This window comes from Papio anubis, chromosome 11 (assembly GCF_008728515.1).
Source record: "Papio anubis isolate 15944 chromosome 11, Panubis1.0, whole genome shotgun sequence".
In the NCBI taxonomy this organism is placed as follows: domain Eukaryota; kingdom Metazoa; phylum Chordata; class Mammalia; order Primates; family Cercopithecidae; genus Papio; species Papio anubis.
Genome location: NC_044986.1, coordinates 97,785,404 through 97,809,633, shown reverse-complemented (window position 1 = coordinate 97,809,633; position 24,230 = coordinate 97,785,404). Strand labels below are relative to the sequence as shown.

The 24,230-nt window shown below is 40.9% G+C and overlaps 1 protein-coding gene across 11 annotated transcripts in view; it reads left to right on the top strand.

The window, feature by feature from the left end:
- The first annotated feature begins 3,984 nt into the window (after nt 1–3,984).
- The window catches only part of WAC (WW domain containing adaptor with coiled-coil), a 90,415-nt gene continuing 70,169 nt past the window's right edge, over nt 3,985–24,230 (top strand). For 5 of the 11 annotated variants that reach the window (XR_002524213.2, XM_017962636.3, XM_009214177.3 and 2 more), the window contains exons 1-3: nt 6,242–6,382; nt 6,762–6,798; nt 8,317–8,530. Coding sequence is in view for 10 of the 11 variants with exons in the window: in XM_017962636.3 (XP_017818125.1) it covers nt 6,342–6,382; nt 6,762–6,798; nt 8,317–8,530 (292 nt within the window). In the remaining variant the exon portion in view is untranslated. Of the gene's footprint in view, nt 5,761–5,875; nt 6,383–6,761; nt 6,799–6,997; nt 7,103–8,316; nt 8,531–24,230 lie in introns of those variants that run through there. The other 6 variants (XM_003903503.4, XM_003903502.4, XM_009214175.4 and 3 more) reach the window with 5 other exon arrangements.

The window sequence follows — 24,230 nt, the reverse complement described above, 5'->3', positions numbered from 1 at the left end:
CACTTATTACTTTCTAAATTACTATGTCATTTGATTTTGGTGATGATGGGGCTGAAGTGGCATCAGTATATTCAATTATTTTATAATCTCCTGCGGCGTGCAACTGCTCAGTGGTGCTCAGAAAATGAATGGTTGGGTTAACTCAGGCTGAAGTTTCACCAGACACAGGTAAAGGGTTTAGGGTATGCTTCTCAATATTAGCTGAAATTTAGTATCTATTACCTGGTAGAACTTTAAAAAATGGCCAATCTTGAGTCAGTAAGTAATTCTCCCAAGATGTGTTGATTGCATCATTTACATCATCCCTGCCTAGAAGGGTACACCATATGTTGATATGGTGACGTCCTGGAGGTTTTTACTCCCCTTTCCTAGACAGTAATTTCTGTTGCAATTTCTTATTTTTCCTCATAATTGAATGAAAGCTTCATATCACAAATCTGAGACCCCAAAGTATCTCCTTTTAGTTATGTATTATACTTAATTAAAATATAAACTCCATAAGAGCAAAATCCAAGTGACTTTGCTTAACACTATGTTCCTAAGACTTGACACACAGAACTTCAATACTATTTCCAAAAAATGAATAACCACCATTAGTAAAACATGTATGTGCCAGGTACTGCTAAATTATTTACACAATTTCGATTACTTTTCACAAAAAGCACTACGTCCTATTAAGCCAAGTTTAGATACAAAACAGGATAATCCTCAAGACCAGTAATTTGCCCAAGGTGACGTTGCTAGTCAATAATGTAGCCAGAGCTCTATGTAATGTCATACTGATTCTAAAATCCATGCCTTTAATCACTATAGTAGGCTGAGTTTGTGAGGAAGGCAAGGACAGAGAAAAAACAGAAATGAAGTACGTGAACATTTTAGGGAATACATCCTTATTTTATGATGTTTTAGAAATTGCAGCAAAGCTTTTAAAAGTCCCTTTTGGCCAGGCGCGGTGGTTCATGCCTGTAATCCCAGCACTTTGGTAGGCTGAGGTGGATGGATCATGAGGTCAGGACATCGAGACCATCCTGGCCAACATGGTGAAATCCCATCTACTAAAAATACAAAAATTAGCTGGGTGTGGTGGCATGTGCCCGTAGTGCCAGCTACCCAGGAGACTGAGGCAGGAGAATCGCTTGAACCTGGGAGGCGGAGGTTATAGTGAGCCGAGATCGCGCCACTGCACTCCAGCCTGGTGACAGTCAGACTCTGTCTCAAAAAAAAAAAAAGTCCCTTTCCCAACTAGAGGCTTGAGGATTTCACTCTTCGGTTCTTCCTTCAACAGAATCACATTAAAATCTTGCTCAACCTACATATAACCTATGAGTTGACAGTTTCTCCCCTCTATTGGTTGGTACGTGTTCAATCTACAGTTGAAATACGGGTCTTTTACTTATTTGCAAACTTTCACTCATTTGCAAACTCATTGCTATCATTAGATAGCAGTGTAAATAATCTGGTTTAAGATTTGCTATACATGCAAATTCATGTATATTTTTAAATATTATCTATTACAATATTTTGCCTGTATTAGGAATAATATAGCTTTATTCTCCATCTTATTTATGAGAACAAGACTGGATTTATAATTCTTTTATTCTTTTGCAAAGCAAACAGAAATAGAACCTATGCTTTTTCCTCTTGAGAATTCAATTTTGCTATCTTTGTTGTATATGTTTCTGCAGGCAAATATCCTTTCATTCAACAAATATTTATGGTACGTCACATGAAGCATTCATTCTAGTGGGAAACAACTAATAAACAAAATATATTGCAAATGGTCTAAGAAAAATAGATCAGGGTTAAGGGAGCAACATGGTGGTAAGGTGCCATCACGTAGAGTTCTGAATTAAACAAGACAAGACTTAAGCAAAGACCTGAAGAAGTGAGGGTGTGAGCCAAGCAGGTACTAAGGGGGAAGAGGATTCCAGGCAAAGGGACAGCAGTGCAAAGGTCCTGAGGCAGAGGCATGCTTGGTATATTGGAGAAACAGGGAGGGAGGATAGAATGGTGGGAAAAGGAGAAAGTAGGGCTGGGCTTGCTGGCTCACGCCTGTAAATCCCAGCATTTTGGGAGGCTGAGGTGGGTGGATCACGAGGTCAAGAGATGGAGACCATCCTGGCCAACATGGTGAAACCCTGTCTCTACTAAAAATACAAAAATTAGCTGGGTGTGGTGGCAAGCGCCTGTAGTCCCAGCTACTCAGGAGGCTGCGGCAGGATAATTGCTTGAACCTGGGAGGCAGAGGTTGCAGTGAGCCAAGATCATGCCACTGCACTCCAGCCTGGCAACAGAGTGAGAATCAGTCTCAAAAAAAAAAAAGAGCAAGTAGTCAGTGATAAGAGGCCAGAGGTAACAGGCAGTTTACATATGGCCTAGTGGATCATGGCTAGAACTTTGGCTTTTATTCTTTTTTTTAAGATTGGAATGATACTGTCTGACTTTTTAAGGGATTACTGCACTGTATGAGATAGCAAACAATGTGGAAGCAGGCAGAGAAGGGGAAGATCAGTCAGAAAGTCTTTGCCACGGTCCAGATGTAATGATGGTGGCTTGGACCAGAGTGAATGTGGTGGAGGTGGGTTACAGAGATCAGATTGTGGATACATTTTGAAGATAATGTTGGCAAAATTTGTTGATAGAGTCAATGTGAGATACAAAAGAAACAAAGATGATTCCAAAGTTTTTAGCCTTCACTCAAAGAATGGAGCTGTCACTTCAAGAGATTGGGAAGATCTCAGCAGGACTTGTTTGGGGTGGGGGAGATTAAGAGTTTGGTTTTGAATACATTAAGTTGGTGATGCCTGTTAGAAACTCAAGCAGTGCTATACAGTAGGCACTTAAGTGTTGGCCTTGTGTTCAGAGGAAAGGTGTGGACTGGAGATTCAAATGTGGGTTTCATCCAGCCAGAGATTTGAATGAGATTGCCTAGGGAGAGAGAACAGAGGAGTGCAGGTTGTGGCATTTGAATCTTGGGCCACTCCAGCATTTAGAGGCTGGAAAAGAAGGAGAAACCGGTAAGAAGTCTAAGGAACAGCCACTTGGGAAGGAAGAGAAGCAAGAAAGAAAATGAAATCCTGGTAGGTAAGATAAGGAACTTTAGGGAGAAGAAAGTTATCAGCTGTGTCAAATACTGCTGACAAGTGAGATGAAGACTGAGAAATAAAAATCAGGCTTGAAAACATGGATGCCACAGATGATCTTGAACAGGTTCAGGAGTGTGGGAATGAAGTCTGTGGGTTCAAGAGTAGAAGTGAAGATAAAGTATTTCTGTAAAGGAGAGCAGATCAGACTTTTGGTAATGTGATTTTATTTAAAGACAGAGTCTTACTCTGTCACCTAGACTGGAGTGCAGTGGTGAGATCTTGGTTCACCACAACCTCCGCCTCCTAGGCTCAAGCGATTCTCCTGCCTCAGCCTCCTGAATAACTGGGATTACAGGCGCACACCACCACACATGGCTAACTTTTATATTTTCAGTAGAGATGGGGTTTCACTGTGTTGGCCAGGGTAGTCTCAAACTCCAGACCTCAAAATGATCCACCCGACTCGGCCTCCCAAGGTGCTGGGATTACAGGCATGAGCCACCACATCCGGGCTATTTATTTTTTGAGACAGGGTCTCCCTCTGTCGTCCAGGCCAAGTGCACTGGTGTGATCATGACTCACTGCAGTCTCGAACTCCTGCACTAAAGCGATTGTTCAGCCTCAGCCTCTGGAGTAGCCAGGAATACAGGCAGGCATCACCATCCCTGGCTACTTTTGAGCAAATGGTTTATACCGATTTCAGCAGACATCTAGTTATCAAACAAATTAGTAGTAATTTTGCTACCAGTTTTCAAAAAGTTTCTATGTAATATTTGTTATTTGTTGTACTCCTGATGTTTGTCTTCAATGGATTCACTACAAATGTGTCAGAAATTGCATGTTAAGATGCTACCGAATTTTTTGTTTTCATCATTTCAGTCACTGGCAATTTTTTTTTTTTTTTTTTAGTTGCTGATACTTTGATTAAATAGGCTTTTTATTGGTCTGCACATCTCCACAAACAGCAATAAGCTTTACATCTGGCAGGTGGATGTGACAAATAAGATTATACAATTAAAGTTTTTTCCAACCAGTTGTGATTTCAGAGCCTTTCTCCCTACATCATTCCATCTCTTCATTCTATTAGGTCTAGCAGTATTGTAACTTCTTGCATACCAAATAAATCAGTTACTTTTTATTACTGTTTATTTGGAGAGGATCTTGTTTCTTCTGACTTGTTTAGTATTTGCCTCTTCTGTGTTAATCACGTTTATGTTTATCACAATTCTTTTCATTAAACTAATGTTGCCTTACAAAGAGTTTAGTGCAAAAAAAAAGTCAACCAATCACCCGAATACCACCACTCTCAACTAACGGTTGTTTGGTATACTTGACGTTTCTCCTCTCAATGTGCCTGCAGCAGTACATAAAATCAAATTTGTAGCAGTTTCACTTAACACACCTCAGGACTTTATTCACATCCAGAACTTGCACATGAATTTTCTTTAGCCAACGGACTTCAGCGAGGAAAAAACAGAGCAAAAAGTGAGAGATAAAGAGAGGGTAGGGCAGGGCACCGATGGGCATGGAAAACGTTAGAAAGGGGTAAAAAGCCGAGCGCTGTGGCTCACGCCTGTAATCCCAGCACTTTGGGAGGCCGAGGCGTGAGGATCGCTTCAGGACAAGGGTTCGAGACCAGCCTGGGTAACACAGTGAGACGCTATCTCCGGAAACACTTTTTAAAAAAAATTAGCCGGGCGTGGTGGTGCATCCCCGTGGTCCCAGCTACTCAGAAGGCTGAGGTGGAAGGATCCCTTGAGCCCCCGAGATCGAGGCTGCAATGTGCCGTGATCGCGTCACTGCGATCAGCCTGGACCACAGCGCGAGAGCCTGCCTCAAAAAAAAAAGCGGGGGGTAGGGTGGGACAGAAAAACGGTTCAGCGCTGTTCCCAAGGAACTCATCTCCCTAAATCTCCAGTCTCAAGCGCCCCTTTCATTCCCTGCCCCGAGCGGCGCTCCCGGATCCGTGCAGGCATCTCCGCTGAGGGCCGCCCTGGCGCACGGCTTTCCGCCTTGGGCACAGAACCCCTCAGCCCTTCCTTTTAGCCGTTTCTGGCCGGGACAGCACGCACTCCTTCCCGCCTCGGGGCCAGGGTGAGACTTACGTCCAAAGGGCGCCCGGCGAGCTCAAAGCAGCCCCTGCCCCGCGGAGGGCCGGTGGCGCGCGCAGCGTCCGGTGAGGGGCAGCGGCTCGGGCTCGGTTCCGGCTTCCAGCAGCGGCCAGAGGGCGCCGCAGCACGCTCCCCGCTTCCTAGAGCGAGGCTTCCGCGGCTGCAGCCCAGGCAGCTCTTCGGGAAGCGTCCGCCCGTGGTCTCGCCAGGGGGTTTCCGACCTCCCCGCCCGAGAGCGCAGGGGCGGGGGCAGCGGCCGGAGAGCTCGCACGAGAACACCCCCTCCCGCGGCGCCTCTGGGCGCACGCGCAGCCGCCGCAGCCTCCCTTATTTAGTCCGCGATGGCTTCCCTCGCGCCCCACCGTCCTCTTCCGGAAGGCGGCTCCCTCCCCGCGCAGCCCGGAGCCCCTGGGATCAGCCTCGAGCAGGCGCCCGAGCGAGACTATCCCTAAAGAGGAACGGCGGTGGCCGGACTCGCGAGTGAGGAAAAGAAGGAAAGCGCTGACAGGTCGCGAGGAGGAGAGCCAGGCCTCAGAGGAGGACAGAGGCCGGAGCCAGCCGAGGTTTGCAGAGGGCGGCGTTCCGGACCCGCGCGGGGCGGGGAGGAAGGCCGAGGGTAGGAGAGGAGGGGCGCGGCGGAAACTGCCGAGGTTTCCCGAAGGCGGCAGCGTCCGAGTTGCCCGGATGTAGTTGGTGGAGCGGCAGCGGCGGCACCAGCGGCGGCGGCGGCGGCGGCGGGAGGAGGAGGAGGAGGAGAAGGACCAGGCGGCGGCAGCAGCGGCGGCGGCGGCGGCGGGGGGAGGAGGGAAGGAGGCGGCGGAGCAGGACGAGGAGAAGGCGGAGGAGACAGTCGCTCTCCGCAGGGCTGAGCTGGGCGCGTCGTCTTGCCCCCCTCCCCCCGGTTCGCGCTGCCGCCGTGTAGTTGGCGCCGCTGCCCCGGCTGAGAGTGAGCGTGGTGTCGACGGAGGGAGATGGCCCGGGAGCGCCGGCGCCAGTAACTGGGAGGTGCTGAGAGTCGCCTAGGGCGCGCCGGGCCCAGGTGCCGGGGCTGCCTGCCGCCCGCCGCCGCCGCTGCCTGCGCGCCCGCCCGCCTCTTGCGGCCGCTCTCCCCCCTCCCCGACACACACTCACAGGCCGGGCATTGATGGTAATGTATGCGAGGAAACAGCAGAGACTCAGTGATGGGTAAATTGTCTTTTCGTTTCGGTCCGGGCGGCGGCGGGGGGCGGCGGCGGGGGGGCTGTTCCTCCTTATCTGGAGCTGGCCCGGCCGCCATTTTTGTTGTTAACCCTGATCCGGATTGGGTTGGGGAGGAGGAGCGGCCGCGCGGGCGGGCGGGCGGGAACGGAGTGTGGCGGGGAGTGGGGGCCCGGCTTTGCGGCGTTTCGCCCTCCCCGGCCCTCCCGGAGGCGCCGGGTTTGCGCCGTGTGCGCGCGGGGCTCGGCGCCGGGGCGCTGGGTAGGTCTCCCGAGGGGAGGGGCGGCGGGGGACCCGTTTTCTTCTTCCCCGGCCCCCCCCACCCCCGCCGTGTCTTATGTCGCTGTCTTCTCTTCCTGTTTTTCAGCTGTCACGACCGGAGGGGGGACTCGCAGCCTTACCAGGTACCAGCCGAGGCCGGGGTGGAGGGATTGGAAGGGGCCGAAGGGGGAAGGGAGGGACTGCTACTCGAGCGCAGGCCTCAGAAGTCGATACAGGCCTTTCGGTGCAACACATCCGAAACTAGCACCGCGGGTCCCCTTAAAATTCGAGGTTTGGTTCCATTAGTGCTCTCCAGCAAGGTTTAGTGACTTATTTTGACAGGTGACTGGAGGGAGTTCGCTGATTTAGGAAAAAAGAATCATTTGCAGCCAGAAAGACCTGACTGGATTATTTGCGGGTGAAGGAATCGATGGGATGAGATGATAGGTGACTTCCGAGGCTTATTTATTTATTCATTGTGTGGGGGGAACTGAAAGTTAATGTAAAGATACTAAAATTAAGTGAAGGACTTGGGATAAATAGCTAAATGACTTAAAACTTTTAAGTCGGTTATAGAGTACTGTCCTCTTTTCCTTTTTAATATTTTTGGTATACTTAATTGCGTTATAAGTAAAAGATGGTACTTTTGTTTCTGTAAGAATTGAGGTTTTTGGGTACTTGGATAATCATTCTGATGTAGGTGGTTCTAGGTAGGTGGGTTCCTTTTAGTTACTGCAGTCGTTGCGTGTAAAGTTCTAAGGATTATGCTAGAAGTGGCTCCAGTTTTCAGGAGGCAAACCTCATAAATGATTGTTAACCATCAAATAACTACAGAAACACTTTCTACATCTTAAAGGCCCAGAGAACAGGTTTCTACCTGATAGTTGTGTTATACAGCTGAATTTGAAAACACCGTCCTCTGAGGTGTAAAACATTGGATATGTCAAAAATTAAACCTTAGTGAATCTGTCCTCCAAAGCATAGCTAATTACACATTGCAACAGACTAGTACATCATGGTTGTCCTAAGATATGTGTTAGAATAAAGCTAAACGATTATTTTGAGTGCATTATGCTTGGTTAGAAATAGTACTCACATTAGTTTATTTTGGTCAATATTTTTATACCTTAAAATTGTTTCCCACACCTGTGAGAGTAAGGAAGTTAGGTCTGAAACGCCTTATTTGAATCAAAGAATTGGAGAAACCAGTGTGTGGATTTTTTTTTTTTTGGTAGGTTTGCAAAAATATGCATGTGCTTATTTATACATGTGCTTGTGTATATCAGCTGTAGAGCAGAAATTGATTATAGTAGTACTGAATTTCTAGCTTTCTTTTGACTGTCAAAAAATGGTTTTAAATATTCCTAGCCAAATTTGTTTTCTTTTTTTTTCAGAATCAGTGTGCCAAGGTGGTTTGATTTATTTATAAGATAATGGAGTTTTTTTTTTTTTTTTTTAAATGTTTAGTATTATGATTTGTAGCAGGAGTCTTATTGTAACACTTAAGCATTAGGTTTTTTGTCTGAGAAACTTTAAAGAGTAAAGCAGAAAGTGGAAATTTTAATTTTATAAGTTCATAAAATTTGGTGATAATACACCAAAATTTATGTTTAAATTAGTTTAGGGAGTTTAAGGTTTCAATTCTTTCTCTCTTTTTTTGGGGGGGTGATGTTTTACAGGCACTTAAGTATTCATCGAAGAGTCACCCCAGTAGCGGTGATCACAGACATGAAAAGATGCGAGACGCCGCAGATCCTTCACCACCAAATAAAATGTTGCGGAGATCTGATAGTCCTGAAAACAAATACAGTGACAGCACAGGTCACAGTAAGGCCAAAAATGTTCATACTCACAGAGTTAGAGAGAGGGATGGTGGTGAGTATCTTTCTTGTTGAAACTTTGACATATATGTTTAACGATAGCTCTATATAAAACAATAGGCGGCAGAGTATTTCTAGCTTGAAAAAGTTACTCTTCGGTTATGTCATTAAAATGTTTTAATCCTATCAATTTTTTTTTTACTCCGAACAAGTCACTGTAGAAATAAGATGCTGATGTGAGCATCTAAAAAGTGGACTCTAAGGCCGGGTGCAGTGGCTCACGCCTGTAATCTCAGCACTTGGGAGGCCAAGGTAGGCAGATTACTTGAGGTCAGGAGTTCGAGACCAGCCTGGCCAACAGGTGAAAACCTGTCTCTTATTAGAAACAAAAGTTAGTTGGGCATGGTGGTGGTGGCAGGCGCCTGTAGTCCCAGCTACTCAGGAGGCTGAGGCAGGGGAATCACTTGAACCTGATTGGTGGAGGTTGCAGTGAGCCTGAGATGGTGCCACTGCACTCCAGCCTGGGTGACAGAGTGAGACTCCATTACAAAAAAAAGTGGACTTTAGTGTCTGGTAACAAGGGAATGCATTTATGAATATAGTTTAAAACATGCTTTGTTAAGGATGGGAAAATGCAGGACGTTTTTCCAAGAAAGGAACTTTGGACTTAAAAAGATTTAAGTTTATTTCGAGATCCTTGTTGCTTCAGTTTGTTACTTTTTAAGGTGTTCAAATTTGTTTTCTAATTACGATGATAAATTATTAATTTAAAAACTCAGTATGTTTTTTCAGGATAGTTCCTAGATTTAAAAAATTATTCATTAGTTAGAGGATACATTCTTGCTTTTTGTTGTAAACATTTTTTCAGTATTCTCCAGTTTCGCTGATGTGATTTTGATACCTGGTTCATTGAAATATTCTTTTTAAAAGTTAGTCTGATTTCCTTTGCACAGTCATCTGTCTTCAATTATAAGTTTGCCTCAAGCTCTTTGTTGTAGGAGGCTGAGAATAAGTAAACAAAACCAATTCTCAGTAACTATTTTCAGAGTTAATTTGCCCTAAATTTGCTAGAATTACATTTCATGTCAAAAGCATGCATTAAGGAACAAAGCAATTTTAGTAAAGACATCTATATTCTTTCCTACTGTAACATGTTGCTCACGTAGATAATATATCTTAAGTAGATTTACAATATTAAAAGCTTCCAAGAAAACTGAGTAAAGTATTATGTGACTTTTTGCCCCTATTGGCAACTAATTCGTCAATATTTTGCTTACTTTAAAAAAACACCTTGCATCTTCTGGTCCCTTTTGTCCTCCTATGATAGCAATCAGCTTTATTCATTGTGATCATATATTGAGAAACATTGGCTTCCTCTACATAATTACTGGTTTGAGAAAATTAATACCGGTCAGAAGATTGCACTGGGTTTGAATAATTTGGATGAGAAAAAAGTAGTTCTCTATTGAATGTAGTTATAGCTTAGTGCTATTTATGCAGATAAACCACGTTTTTGTCTGTAACAGTAGTAGCAGGTGTATTTGATTATTAAAGTGTTACAAGTTATTGGGGTGCAAAATTAAACTTTTAGAGTTACCAGTTTTGTGGGTATGTTTTCCATAGTGTTATATAAAACCCGAGATGGTACTGTCTACCAACCACTCTTCTATAGCAGATTTCATTTCAAATGTTAGCTCTTGGAGAGGAGGAGGTATTGGTTGTACTATACTGTACTTTATTTTGAAAAATTTGGTGATTGTAACAAAATATGACACCTCATCTTCCAGGTTGGCTCTTATTTTAGTGACTGTGATCCAGTATATTCCCAAATGCAAGAAGTCAGTTTCTCATTCAAAGAAACTTACTTTATAAATGCTTTCAATCATTTCCAGCCAACCTTGCTCAGCCAATTCTTTTACAGGTGAAGTAATCCCAGGAACATTCTGTTGCTTATTCATTCAGCAAACGTGGGGCATTTACTGTGTGCCAACATTTGTGTGATACTCCTGGGAGTCAAGATGTTATCCTGGCCTTGAAGCTATTCTTAAATACTTTGACTCTTAAGAGCTAGTGGTGTTTTAGCCACTTACTTTTTCTGTACCTATTTTTTCTTCACTTTGTTTTTTTCATTTTTCTGCCTGTGTGAACTCCAGGTACTTGTTAACTTTTCGTTTTTAAAAATTTGCATCTTTCTGATGTTTCTTTAGCTTCATTTGCAAGAAACTTGATGTTTTTCTGATCTAATCACTTGCTAAGTTAGGCCCCACTTTCTGATTTTCTTTTTAGCTGCTTGTTGTCTTCTGGAGTCTTCCAGCTAATACCGCAATTCCATTCCTGGCTCTGCCATCTCTAACAGACCTGGCTGCCATATTCCTTTATATTATATGGGAATAATAATATGAGCTATATCTCCATTCTGGAATTGAGAGTAAATCTTTGATATTAATACTATCTTTAAAAAAATGTAAAATGGTGATTTTTCCTCATTTAATACTGAGATATTTAGTCATAATTTGATTTTTGGTGTTTTATTTTTTCTTTTATTGCTAATGATGTGTTTGGCACTAACTTGTTAAAAGTGTATATGTATGATTTTTATTGCAGGCATTATAAACTACTTTGGATTTTTATCCAAAAATGAATTCAGGTGGGTTCAGTGGCTCATGCCTGTAATCTCAGCACTTTGGGAGGCTGAGACAGGCAGATCACCTGAGGTTAGGTTTTGAGACCAGCCTGGCCAACATGGTGAAACCCTGTCTCTACTACAGATATAAAAATTAGCTGGGCACAGTGATGAGTGCCTGTAATCTCAGCTACTAGGGCAGGAGAATCACTTGAACCCAGGAGGTGGAGGTTGCAGTGAGCTGAGATTGTGTCACTGCACTGCAGCGTGGGAGACCGATTGAGACCCTGTCTTAAGAAAAAAAAAAAAAAAAAAAAGCAGCCAGGCACTGCTTCATCTCTGTAATCCTGGTTGCTTGGGAGGTTGAAATGGGAGGGTCCTTTGAAGCCAGGAGTTTGAGACTAGCCTTGGCAACATAGCAAGACCCTGTCTCTACTAAAAAAAAAAAAAAAAAAAAAAATTTAATTGGCTGGGTGCGGTGATGCCTGCATGTAGTCCTAGTGCCTGTAATCCCAGTTCCTTGGAGGCTGATGTGGGATAATTGCTTGAGCCCAGGAGTTTGAGGTTAACAGTGAGCTGTGGTTGTGCCACCACACTCTCGCCTGGGTTGATAGAGTGAGACCCGATAGAGTGAGACCCGTCTCTTTTTAAAAAAAAAAAAAAAAAAGAAAAAAGAATGTATATAAGTTCAAGACCATTAGCAAAAATCAAATGCAAGTGAGTTGGATTATCTAAGCTCTAAGCATGTAAAAAACTTAAGGTTACAGCAGGTTACTTACTATATTCATTGAACTACAAATTTCTTATTTTTTTATTTGAAGATTTAATGATATTCTTTACTAATAATAACCTATATGCTACGATTTGTAACTTGTATTTTACAAAGCAAGTTAAACAAATGTGGAACTTGTAAAGTGTTTGTTTTCTTTAGGATTAGGCTTTACTGGCATCACAGCATTTTTCAGTAATTACTAGATTTCTTAGCATCTTGGATATCATTGAAAAATGCTCGTTCGGAAGTAATGTATGAAAGGACTTTCAGGTATACTATAAAAAATGAGAAATCGGGGATTGTGAGAGTTTTTACTCCCAAAAACCTTATTAGTTAAAATAAGACTTGCTGGCCGGGCGCGGTGGCTCACGCCTGTAATCTCAGCACCTTGGGAGGCCGAGGCAGGCGGATCACAAGGTCAGGAGATCGAGACCACGGTGAAACCTCGTCTCTACTAAAAATACAAAAAATTAGCTGGGCGCGGTGGTGGGCACCTGTAGTCCCTGCTACTCAGGAGGCTGAGGCAGGAGAATGGCGTGATCCCGGGAGGTGGAGCTTGCAGTGAGCCAAGATCACGCCACTGCACTCCAGCCAGGGGGACAGAGCGAGACTCCGTCTCAAAAAAAAAAAAAAAAAAGACTTTCACATAACGTGTATAAAGAGCTAGAGAGTTTATCCTTTAGGATTTATTAAAGGAAATAATGTGTATTGTAAATTTTAAGAGAGGTTATATGAGAGTATAATTAAAAGGTTTTTTTGTGAAATTAGTTACTGTTATATAGTCTGTGATCTGTCTATAAACATACAATTTTTTGTTTAAAGTAACCAAAAGCAAAAACCTTAAGGTACAATCGTTAGGGTTTTTTTTGTTTTTTTTTTTTTGGAGACGAGTCATTCAGGCTGGAGTGTAGTGGTGTGATGCCGGCTGGCTGCACCCTCTAACTCCTGGGTTCAAACGATGCTTCTGCCTTAATGTCCCAAGTAACTGGGATTACAAACATGCGCCATCATGCCAGGCTAATTTTTGTATTTTTAGTAGAAACAGGGTTTCACCGTGTTTTCCAGGCTGGTCTCAAACTGCTGGCCTCAAGTGATCTGCCTGCCTCGGCCTCCCAAAGTGCTAGGATTACAGGCGTGAGCCACCACATCTGGCCCATAGTGAAGTTTTTATCTTGTCATTTAGCTATATCTTTGGAAAAATTTGGAAATGTATTTTCATCTCCCTAACTTTCAAACAAAAGTTACTGTTAACGTTTTGAAGGAGTTAGTAGGGATTATTTGGCGATAATTTGTCTTTTTTTTTTTTTTTTAAATATAATTAGTAAAGTTTGAGTCTTTCACATTGAATAATAGACTGGCAGTTGAGCAACATGGTCTTGTCCTTATTTAGATGACTTTGAAATATGCTTTGCGTTAGTAATGTTAGAAATTACTAACATTAGAAATGTATAGAAAGTACTATAGAAATTAACAGTTGCTTTTGATATTCATGTTGACATTGGAAGACAACAGGTAGTATCCTTATTTCACAGTTTTACAAATGAGGGAAAATTTAATAAAATTGAAGAGATAGCGACAGAGCTGCATCTAGAAACTAGTTCTCTAACTTTGGTAAATTTTGTACATTGTCAGAGATGAAACGCTTTTGTATTGAAAGCTTATTTGGTGGTGGTTACTATGGCATGAATTAGTTTGAAGGTATTTTTGCTTTTATCCTCCTAATATCTTCATCTATCTTCCCTCAGTGGTTACAACGTGCCAAATTATAGTACGCTGATAAAATGTATTTGTGTAGTTCTAGGCCCAGTTGTCACATTAGTGTTTTATTTTCAAAAATAAGTTTTGACATGGAAGCATGACACAAATTTCACTAGGAAAAGTCCATTTTCTCTTAATCCCTCATATCTAAAGACTTGTTTACAAAGTGGAAATATTGTATGTAATCTAATATACTAATGTTTGGATTTTAATACTATTGACTAATGTTAAGTATTTTTTGTCTAGTAAAAATAGTGACACATGACCTTTTTTCATTGATTTATTCTCAGTGATAATACTATGCAGAAATGTTTGCACTGGATTTCCATTGGTCAATTTAGAAAACACAGGAAACATACTCTGTTTCAAGAGAAATGGAATAAGATTGAAGGAGTAGCAGTCTTAATGTTCCAACTCTTCAGCGTTTTTTTTAGTTTTAGAAAACTGTCTGTGATGTAAGCATCTGTGCATGTAAATTTTTAAATTTGAACACCAGCACCAAGTCATTTGTCTTATGGCTTCTCATCATCACATTTTAACATTTTTTATATTTTTAGACATGGTTATTATGTATTGTTTATGATTTAATGGTATTTCTATTTTGCAATCATAATATTTTGGAATGAGTTCACTTAGATCCTTAGATCCTTTAAGACAGTCTTATTGAACTGTTTTCTAGTTGTGCAAGAAGTATTTAAAATTTTTGGTGTAACACACTGAGGGTTTTGGTCTGTAAATCACAGGAAATTTATGTATTTTAATTTGTCTCTATTAAGCATCTGTTACCTTACTCTGTTTTGCAGAATTGTTTGGGGGGTAGTGCATCATTTTGTTAAATGATGCTGGAAAGACCAGGCATTAGATATAATTCATTGTCAATTTAATCATACAAAACCAGTTTGTGTGTGTGTGTGTGTGTTTTTTTTTTTTTTGAGACAGAGTCTCACTTTGTACCCAGGCTGGAATGCAGTGGCACGATCTCAATCTCACCTCACTGCGACCTCCACCTCCTGACAAAACCAGTTATTTGGGGCTTGTAAATATATTGTATGAACAGTCTTTTTCAGGATTTGTACGATGCTTTATAATTTTCAGAATCATTGTTCCTCATCTGACTCCACAGTAGCTCTTTGAAATAGGCTGATCAGTATTATTCCTGTTGTACTGATGAAATTATAAAGTATTTAGCCTACTGTTGTTGAAACTGGAAAGGAAGTCTCTTCACATAAAATTTTATCTCTGCCACATTAGTTAAACTTTAAACTCCAAGTTTAACTGATTCTCACTGCTTTATCATTTTAGTTCTGGCTACCAGCTTTTCTCAGCTTGAATTCTGCAAGAGCCCCCTGGTGTTCCTGAGTTCATTTTGCTTTATATAATTGTTTCCCCACACAGTAGCCACAGTGATCCAGTTAAAATGCCAGTCAGCTCACATCTCTCTCAAGCTCATGGCCCTCCAGTGACTCCTTGTTTCTTAGCAAGACTTAGATCCTGTGTAATGTGGTGTCTGGGTATTTTTTCAGCCTCTTCTACTATATTCTTGTTTATGCTACTCTCTCCATACTGGCCCTGCAGTCAGAAGTTTGTTCCTGTCTCGGGGGTTCTGCATATTATGCACCTTTATGTTTCTCCTACTGTGCTCACTCCAGTAATGTGTTCTCTGCTTAGGTGTCACCCTCTCACAGGGCCTTCTCTGCCCATGCTGAACACCGTGAAACAGTCATTCTCATCATTCTTTCCTTGCCCCGCTTGTTCCTTCCTTGTATGAAGGTGACCTGTTATGATTTACTTGTAGTCATTGTGCTATAACATGACATGAGCATTCCTGAAGGTCACTGTGCTGTGCAAAATTGCACCACACCAATTTATGGGGAAAAGGGGGTTAGGAGCACAGTAACCAAAAACATTGTCAGTGACATATTTTAAAAAGATAAGAACCTAATGAAAATTGTAACTTAGTTTCATACATATAAAATAGTTAAGGAATACTTTAGCACCGCAATAAATGGCACTTTACCTTGACCAAAATCTGACTTCTGTGGAAGTGGCCACTCATTGGAAGGGTTGCAGCTCATGAATTACTGTGAAGTGATGGATGGAAGATACCTGATATGAGAAAAAAATTGTAACATCAAATGTGAATGGACCTGACTCATAATTCATAATGAACTAAGACCTATTAGATGTTTGAGCTGTGTGTATCTGTGCCTTGCGAATTCCTGTGCGGCTTGATGTAACTAGTGTTTCTCACAGGTGAAAATACACATGGGTGGGAAATTTGCTGTTTTCTGATATATCAGCTTTCAAACAAATTTGTGTATTTGGAAATAAATGTTATAGCAGAGCTGACTGTATTTTAGTTTTTGTTTGCTTGCCTTCTGTGGAATATAAGCTCCACCAGAAGAGGAAGTGAGTTTTAATGTTTTAACCACCTTGTATTCCTGTGACCTAGAATGGTGCCTGAAACTTCATAGTATTTCACTGAACGGATAGATAAAAAAAATTTGGATTGTTATAATTTAAGGGAATGAAATTACAGTATTTTGGATTAGTGTTCCTCAGACTTGAATGTGTATACTAAGCACCTGGAGATACTATAGTCAGTAATTCTGGGGTGGGTTCCAAAGATCTGCCTTTTAACAAGATCTCGGGTGATGCCTATGCTTCACTCCAATAACGGTTCTATAGCAGCACTGTCCAGTGGAAATATGTTAGCCACAAATGCAAACTGTATGTGTACTTTTCTAGTAGCTTTGCTTAAAAAAAAGTAAAAATGAATCAATTTAAGTATATTTGACCTAATATATAAAAAATATTTTAAAATGTAATTGATATCTTAAAAACTATTAATGACATACTTTATATTCCCTTTTTTGTATAAGATCTTTGAAATCCAGTGTCTGTTTAATATTTACAGCACATTTCAGTTTGGACAAGCCACATTTCATGTGTTTAATTGCCACATGTGAATGGTGGTTGTTGACTTGGACAGTGCAGTTCTGAAGAATGTGATTGCCCTGTTGGCCTGTCTGACTTTCACACGTATTTTTATTTCTCTAAAGAAAGTTTTTTGTATGCTTGACTTCTGAAATGCCATATTTATGCAAAGCAAGGTTGGAGTTAATGGGTCCTTGAACTATGTATTCTGTAATCTTTCCAGAATTGGTTTTCTTTGTTTTTTTTTTTTTTTTTTTTTTTTGTAGTAGTTGTTTTAGGCAGGGTCTCTCTCTGTCAACCCAGGCTGGAGTGCAGCAGCTCAATCTCGGCTCACTGCAAGCTCACCTCCGCAGGTCAAGTGATTTTCCTGCCACCCAAATAGCTGAGATTACAGGTGCACACCGCCGTGCCCAGCTAATTTTTGTATTTTTAGTAGAGACGGGGTTTTGTCGTGTTGGCCAGGCTGGTCTCAAACTCTTGGCCTCATGTAATCCATTTGCCTCAGCCTCCCAAAGTGCTGGGATTACAGGCATGAGCCACTGAGTCCAGCTTCTTTCCAGATTTTTTGGTAAAATTGTTTCACATTGTGTTCCCTTTTTTTAAGCTTGTATTAATATTTGCATAGTGGATTAAACAAATTCTTGGTGTTGACTCTCCATCTTAGAGGACTGACTAGAATTAGTTTTCATTTGGGGCTCAGGGAATATTGATACCTACTTTATATTTCTAGCTAATTAGGAAAATCATTTTTCAGTTAGGTTTGTGTTTTGATTCAGCACTCATAGCTAAGTGACCTAACATACTACTTAATTTCTGAGTGTTTGTGTCCATCCCTGTAGGATTCTTGTGGGGTTAAATGAGATCATGTGTATCTAACACGTCTAAAGCATTTACTTCAGTGCTCAGACTGTGACAGAGTAGATTATTAGGCATGCTGTTACTTCTGTGATTAAATTTAGTGTCAGATTAGCAACCTGTAGCTACTTCTAAAGCTGCTGCTGCTTGCTTTGTTTAGAGTTAGGAAGAAACATGCTGGACACTTTGCCAGATGAGACCTACATGATGTGGGCTGTGGGAACATTCTGACTTGGAACTTGCCCATCTCCAGAACTTTGTGGTTCAGAGATTTTTGGGGATAGATGTAAGGGTTAAAAAACAGAAAACGGCCAGGTGCGGTGGCTCACGCCTGTAATGCCACCACTTTGGGGGGCCAAGGTGGGCAGATCAGGAGTTTGAGACCAGCCTGGGCAACATGGTAAAACCCTGTATCTACTAAAAATACAAAAATTAGCTGGAGCCCGGTGGTGCATACCAGTAATCCCAGCTACTCGATAAGCTGAGACAGGAGAATCGCTTGAACCCGGGATTGCACCACTGCACTCCAGCCTGAGTGACAGAGTGAGACTGTCTCAAAAAAAAAAAAAAAAAAGCAGTGCAGGTTTAGAGTAATGGTTCCCAAATTAGGCTGCTTATTAGGCTCCCTTGAGAAACTTTTAAAGTTACAGCTTCCTTGACTCCATCCCCATTACCCAGAATCAAAGCAATAGTCGATGGAGCCTAGAAAACTGAGTTGTTATGCCGGGCGCGATGGCTCATGCCTGTAATCCTGGCACTTTGGGAGGCCGAGGTAGGCGGATCACCTGAGGCTGGGAGAGACTAACTAGCCTGACCAACATGGAGAAACCCCATCTCTACTAAAAATACAAAATTAGCGAGGCATGGTGGTGCATGCCTGTAATCCCAGCTGCTCGGGAGGCTGAGGCAGGAGAATTGCTTGAACCCATGAGGCGGAGGTTGTGGTGAGCTGAGATCACGCCATTTCGTTGCACCCTGGGTAACAAAAGCAAAACTCGGTCTAAAAAAAGAAAAAGAAAAGAAAACAATTTTAAAATAAACACTGGGTTAATTTAAATATTTATAAACTGCAGATTTAGGGAGAGTACACAGAAGGGAAGAGGAACTCTGAATCGGACATTGAAGAATGAGTTTTATCATTAACAGTCTGATTATTAGAGTGGTTATTTGGCAAATCGTGTAATGTGTTCTTGTTTCAAAGAATTCTCTATAGCCTTTTAGATTCACAGATAGGATTTGTAAGTGATTGCTATTAAATAGCTAACTTAATATCCTGTGGCAAGGGTATCTAATGCCTAGCAGTAGAGAAGTTTCTACTTGGACAGGCCAGTGAGATATATTGGGTAGTATCTGGAGCCACTGGTGTTACTTTAGATAATACGTACTTAGGTACTACATTTCCACCATAACCCCTCGTCTCTAGCATAAAGCTGTCCTGAGACACGTCAGTGGTAAATTTCATTTAGCTTTTATCTCGGTTTGAAAAATAGCCTTTCCCCAAGTTAGTAAAGTATACTTAGGCCAACCTTAGGTGTTAACAAAAGATTTCTTGAAGTTTACCCTTAGGAGTATTTGCATCTTAAAGGAAAATTAGAATGTGTGTGGTTGATATATTTAGATATAGTGCTAGTCTTTCTGTGTAGGTTTTAATTACTTCTGACTTTGTATGAAAGTGTGCCAGAAGAGCATGACCTACTACTATTGGCATCTTCCGAAAGGTTCTGACCTGTTCTATATTCATAGAACTAATCTTTTCTGGTAGCTGAAAAAGCAATACTAGTGAATTATGATATCCTGGGAATACTTTGGTTAGGATGAAGAGAGGATCATGATAAAATATTTCTGCATTTAATAATTTGTTCTAACTTCATAGAATTGTGTGCCTGTTGATTGTGAAAAGATTCTTTGTAATGGAAGAAAGCTGGAGAAGTTGGGGTACAGAGTGACAGGCTGCTAGAAGTACTGTTCTCTGCTGCCTTCAGCCTTTTCTGTGGTTATTGGGGCTGGTTTCTGTTCTGCTGCCTGTTGGGTCCTTGACAGTCTTCTAAGCATTCATACTTAATATATGCACAGATACCTGAATCGCAGTTATGATACTTTGATTTTTTAAAATAAGTCCCAAAGTACTACTTTCTAAAACTAAAATAATTTTTTATTTTTGCATAGTTATGAGAGTTCCTTTTTTATATAGCTGTTAAATAAATGCCAGTGTTAAATTATTTTGGAAAAATAGAATGAAATACTTAGACCGTTAAACTCCCCTTTGAGTTTGACCAATTTTATTTATTTAAACATGTAAATTTTGTGAACTTTGCTGCTTTGTTCATATTGCATAGGTTTTGATGGAAAGTTGAAGAGTCGTATCTCATTTTTTATTCAAGCCTAAATGTAATTTCAGTTTTGATTTCTTTTTTTTTAACCCAGATCTCTTAAGAAGTGTATTTTAAAAATCTAAATGAGTCAGTTTTGTAAATGACTGTTAGGCTTTCTGTTTCTAATTTTCTTGGCTTTTTGGAACTAGGATTGTTACTATCTCTGGATACTTTGTCGGTATTTTTTGGATATTTGAAAATAATGTATTTCCTGTTGGGTACAAAGCTCTCTGTCAGTAGATCAGGCTTTTTAATTATGTAATGAATAATTATTTAGTATGTCTTTTGTATCTTTATTTGATTTAGGATTTTCTGACAGATAGGATAATTTTCTAGCATAGTTGATTTCATTTCTCATTTTTAAAAGCACTTTTTGCTTTATCTGTTACATATGTTTGCTTAAAGACTTAGGGCTTTTGGCCAGGTGCAGTGGCTCACTCCTGTAATCCCAGCACTTTGGGAGGGCAAAGTGGGCGGATCACCTGAGGTCAAGAGTTAGAGATCAGCCTGGCCAACATGGTGAAACCTCGTCTCTACTAAAAATACAAAAATTAGCTGAGTAAAAATTAACTACAAATTTAAACATATTACTTTCATTAACCCTGAAAGCCTGAATTTTAGAGGTCTTAATTATGTTGTATTGATGACAGTTGTCCAAATACGAGTTTTTCTCTCCGCTTCCACATATACTTATCAGATGCATTATCTTATGTACATAAGAGGCTACTGAAATGAAAAGAACTGTTATGTCCATGCCAGAAAGTTAGCATCTCAGACTAGGTTTTTGGCTTGTGTAAGTATAACTTGAAGTTTAAAGAGTTTAAGTTATGGCCAGGCACAGTGTCTCACACCTGTAGTCCCAGCAGTTTGGGGGGCGAGGCAGGCAGATCCACGAGGTCAGGAGTTCAAGACCAGCCAGCCAAACATGGTTGAAACCCCATCTCTACTAAAAATACAAAAAGTTAATCTGGGTGTGGTGGCTGGCACCTGTAATCCCAGCTACGTGGGAGACTGATGAGGCAGGAGAAGCGCTTGAACCTGGGAGGTGGAGGTTGCAGTGAGCAGAGATCATGCCACTCACTGCACTGCAGCCTGGGCGATAGTGCAAGACTTAGTCTCAAAAAAAAAAAAAAAAAAAAAAAATTTTTTTTCATGAGCCACCATTACCCAAAGTCCACATTACTCTTTTCTCAGCCACTCTCTGCTTTGTCTATAATCTAGTCATGTAAAAGCACTTACCCAGTCCTAGACTTTTTTTTTTTTATGCTGTTGTCCTATTGTATGTTTTCATAGCCAAAACTGTCCTCTCTCCACTCCTACCTTACTATTTTTTCCTTTGCCAAACCTCTTACTCCTTCAAGGTCCCACTTTATTTTATGAAGCCTTCATTGGGCCTATCTTTATTATAGCTCTTTTGTAGAGATTTGTAATTATTTACATATGTTGTTTGCCTGCTACACTGTGAGCTCCTAATAGGCAGCGATTTGTGTGTGTGTGTGGGCGGGGGGGTGTGGTGTATATATACGTGCTCAGTAAATGTTAAATGTCTTATATGTCATTTGACATATTCAGAAACAGGTGAGTGGCAGTAACCTTCAGAGAACTGGTGTCCCTCAAAGTTTCTTTTTTAAGTGCGTTTAAGCGTAAAATCGTAAGAATTTACTACTACAGAGTTCCTATAGTGTTTGAATTGAAGTTGCTTTTGTATTATTTGTGGAGGAAGCAAATAGTCTCTTCAGGCTTTCAGGAAAGTATGTAAATGATAAGCATGTAAACTTAAAAATCGTGTACATAATTGATACGCTGATTCCAAACCATTATCAGTCTCTTAAGTAGCACTGCTTGTTAGTGTCCGTTGCATTAGTGTAATCCTATAAAAAGCTGTATGTGATTTGAATACTGAAGTGACATTTTAAATTTTGCAGTTCAGACTACTAATTTTATTGTTTCTTTCCCAAATCATTTCTCAAACCCTGTTAAATTCATATATGAATAGGAGATTTTTATGGTTTTTCTCTGTAGTAGATTAGGTAGAATAATGGGGATATTTTGGGGTGGTGTTAGTGGTGGTCTGTTTTCCAAATATCCTGTATTTGAATATTAAGTAAGCTTTTTGAAGCTACTTGTACATCCCTAAAACTTCTCAGATGTAGTGCTCTATTTCCTGTATCCTTAAGAATGGCTAATTGTTTTGAACTGGTGATTGATTATGTTGTGATTTTATTTCTAACGTGACTATAGTGATGTAAAGTGACTTTCATCACTTTGTATCAGGGGGAAAAAAAGAATGCAGCTATTACATGGGCATGCTTTAGCTCTTGAGCTTGTGCATTTTGACAGTAAAACTATGACTTTTACAGGTAAACCTATTGAAAGCATATAGCTATTACAGTCCAGCAGTGGCTCAGTTGTAAAGTCTTTTTGGGGTTGAATTCACATCTTGTGGAAAAACCAGGGGCCACATAGCAGATCAGTCTTGATTTCTCTTCAATCCCATCTTATTTTTGATTTGAAACAATATAAACCACATTGCCTTTTATCTTATTTACTGTTATTTTCACTGAATTATTGTTTTTAATAAACCCATCCCCAGTGATTAAAGAATTAGCTTAAGATATTGGAGTGAATGATGTAGGATCTGAAATTGTTTTTCAGAAACAATGTTTTGAGAGTTGATGTCATTTTAAACAAGTTAAATGCTTTTATGTTTCCTGTCTACACTCTGTGTGTGTGTGTGTGTTTTCTGAGATGGATTCTTGCTCTGTTGCCCAGGCTGGAGTGCAGTGGCACGATCTCTGCTCACTGCAACCTTTGCCTTCCGGGTTCAAGTGATTCTCCTGCCTCACGGCCTCCCTAGGAACTGGGATTACAGGCATGCGCCATGATGCCCAACTAATATTTGTATTTTTTTTTTTTGAGATGGAATCTCGCTCTGTCACCCAGGCTGGAGTGCAGTGGCGCGATCTCAGCTCACTGCAAGCTCCGCCTCCCAGGTCACGCCTTTTCCTGCCTCAGCCTCCAGAGTAGCTGGGACTACAGGCGCCAGCCACCACGCCCGGCTAATTATTTTGTATTTTTAGTAGAGACCTTGTGATCCGCCCGCCTCGGCCTCCCAAAGTGCTGGGATTACAGGCTTGAGCCACCACATCCAGCCCTTGTATGTGTATTGTAATACTGTTTACTTTTCAAAAATCAGCACATTATTTGTTACTTTTCAATTTTTTTTTCCTCTTAGTATTTATTCTTAGGTATATGTGTGGTTTTTTGAAAAGCCATCTTCTGACTTTAAAAAACTAATTTTGTGGATGCTGCAGTGGTGTATCATTATGGCTTTTCTGCCTAGACTCAGAATTGATCAGAATCAGGTGGTTAAAATTAGGCTTGTTGGTCAGAGTGATACTTTATATTTTGGTTTGTTAGCCCTGTTTCTTCCTTATGACATTGGATACTATCCGCTCTTTCTATTTTAATTTTTCTTTTTTTTTTTTTTTTTTTTTTTAAACAGAGTCTTGCTCTGTCGCCTAGGCTGGAGTGCAATGATGTGGTCTTGGCTCACTGCACCCTCCACCTTCTGGGTTCACGCCATTCTCCTGCCTCAGCCTCCCAAGTAGCAGGGACTACAGGTGCCCACCACCACACCTGGCTAATTTTTTATATTGTTAGTAGAGATGGGGTTTCACGGTGTTAGCCAGGATTCTCGATCTCCTGACCTTGTGATCCGCCCACTTCGGCCTCCCAGAGTGCTGGGATTATAGGTGTGAGCCACTGCGCCCAGCCTCTGTTGTAATTCTTTCAATATCATTAATGTTGCTATCAATGGAGGGATTCAAAAAAGCGTATAGAGAGCTTGTGTTTTGTGTAGTTTTACTTCAGAAGACCCTTATTGGTTGGCCTTTGGGTTTTTAATGTAAATGTGAAAGCATCATGTTAAGGAGTTACACCAAATAAAATTTAAAACTGAAAATGTTGAATCATATAGTCAGAACTCTTTAAATATTGACTGGATTCTAATGTGTTTGAGGAAGTTCCTCTTTGGGTTTGGATATTACATACCATTTAGGGTTGTATGCTGCTAGAGAGTATTGTTAACTCGATAACAAGAATTGAAGTGTGAAAAAAGGTTTTAGAACAGTCTTGTGGTCTGTATGTTGTCATTTTTATTTTGGTTTTTAGTGTTTTGACAATGAGCAAATCTTAAAACCACTTGACTGCTATTTTTTTTTTTGTTTTTTTTTTTTTTTGGTCTTCCTTGGGTATAAAGAACAAGGTTGAATTTGATAATCTCCAAGGTCCTTTTCAGAATAAATGATTTGAGACCTGTACAGGAGAGCCTTTTGATTTTTGTACTTTAATTTCTGCTTTCAAATATTCTGTGTCCTGCCAGCCCATGGTATCTTTCTCTGCCAGAGGTAGTGTTTATGGCTTCATTTGTTTGTGT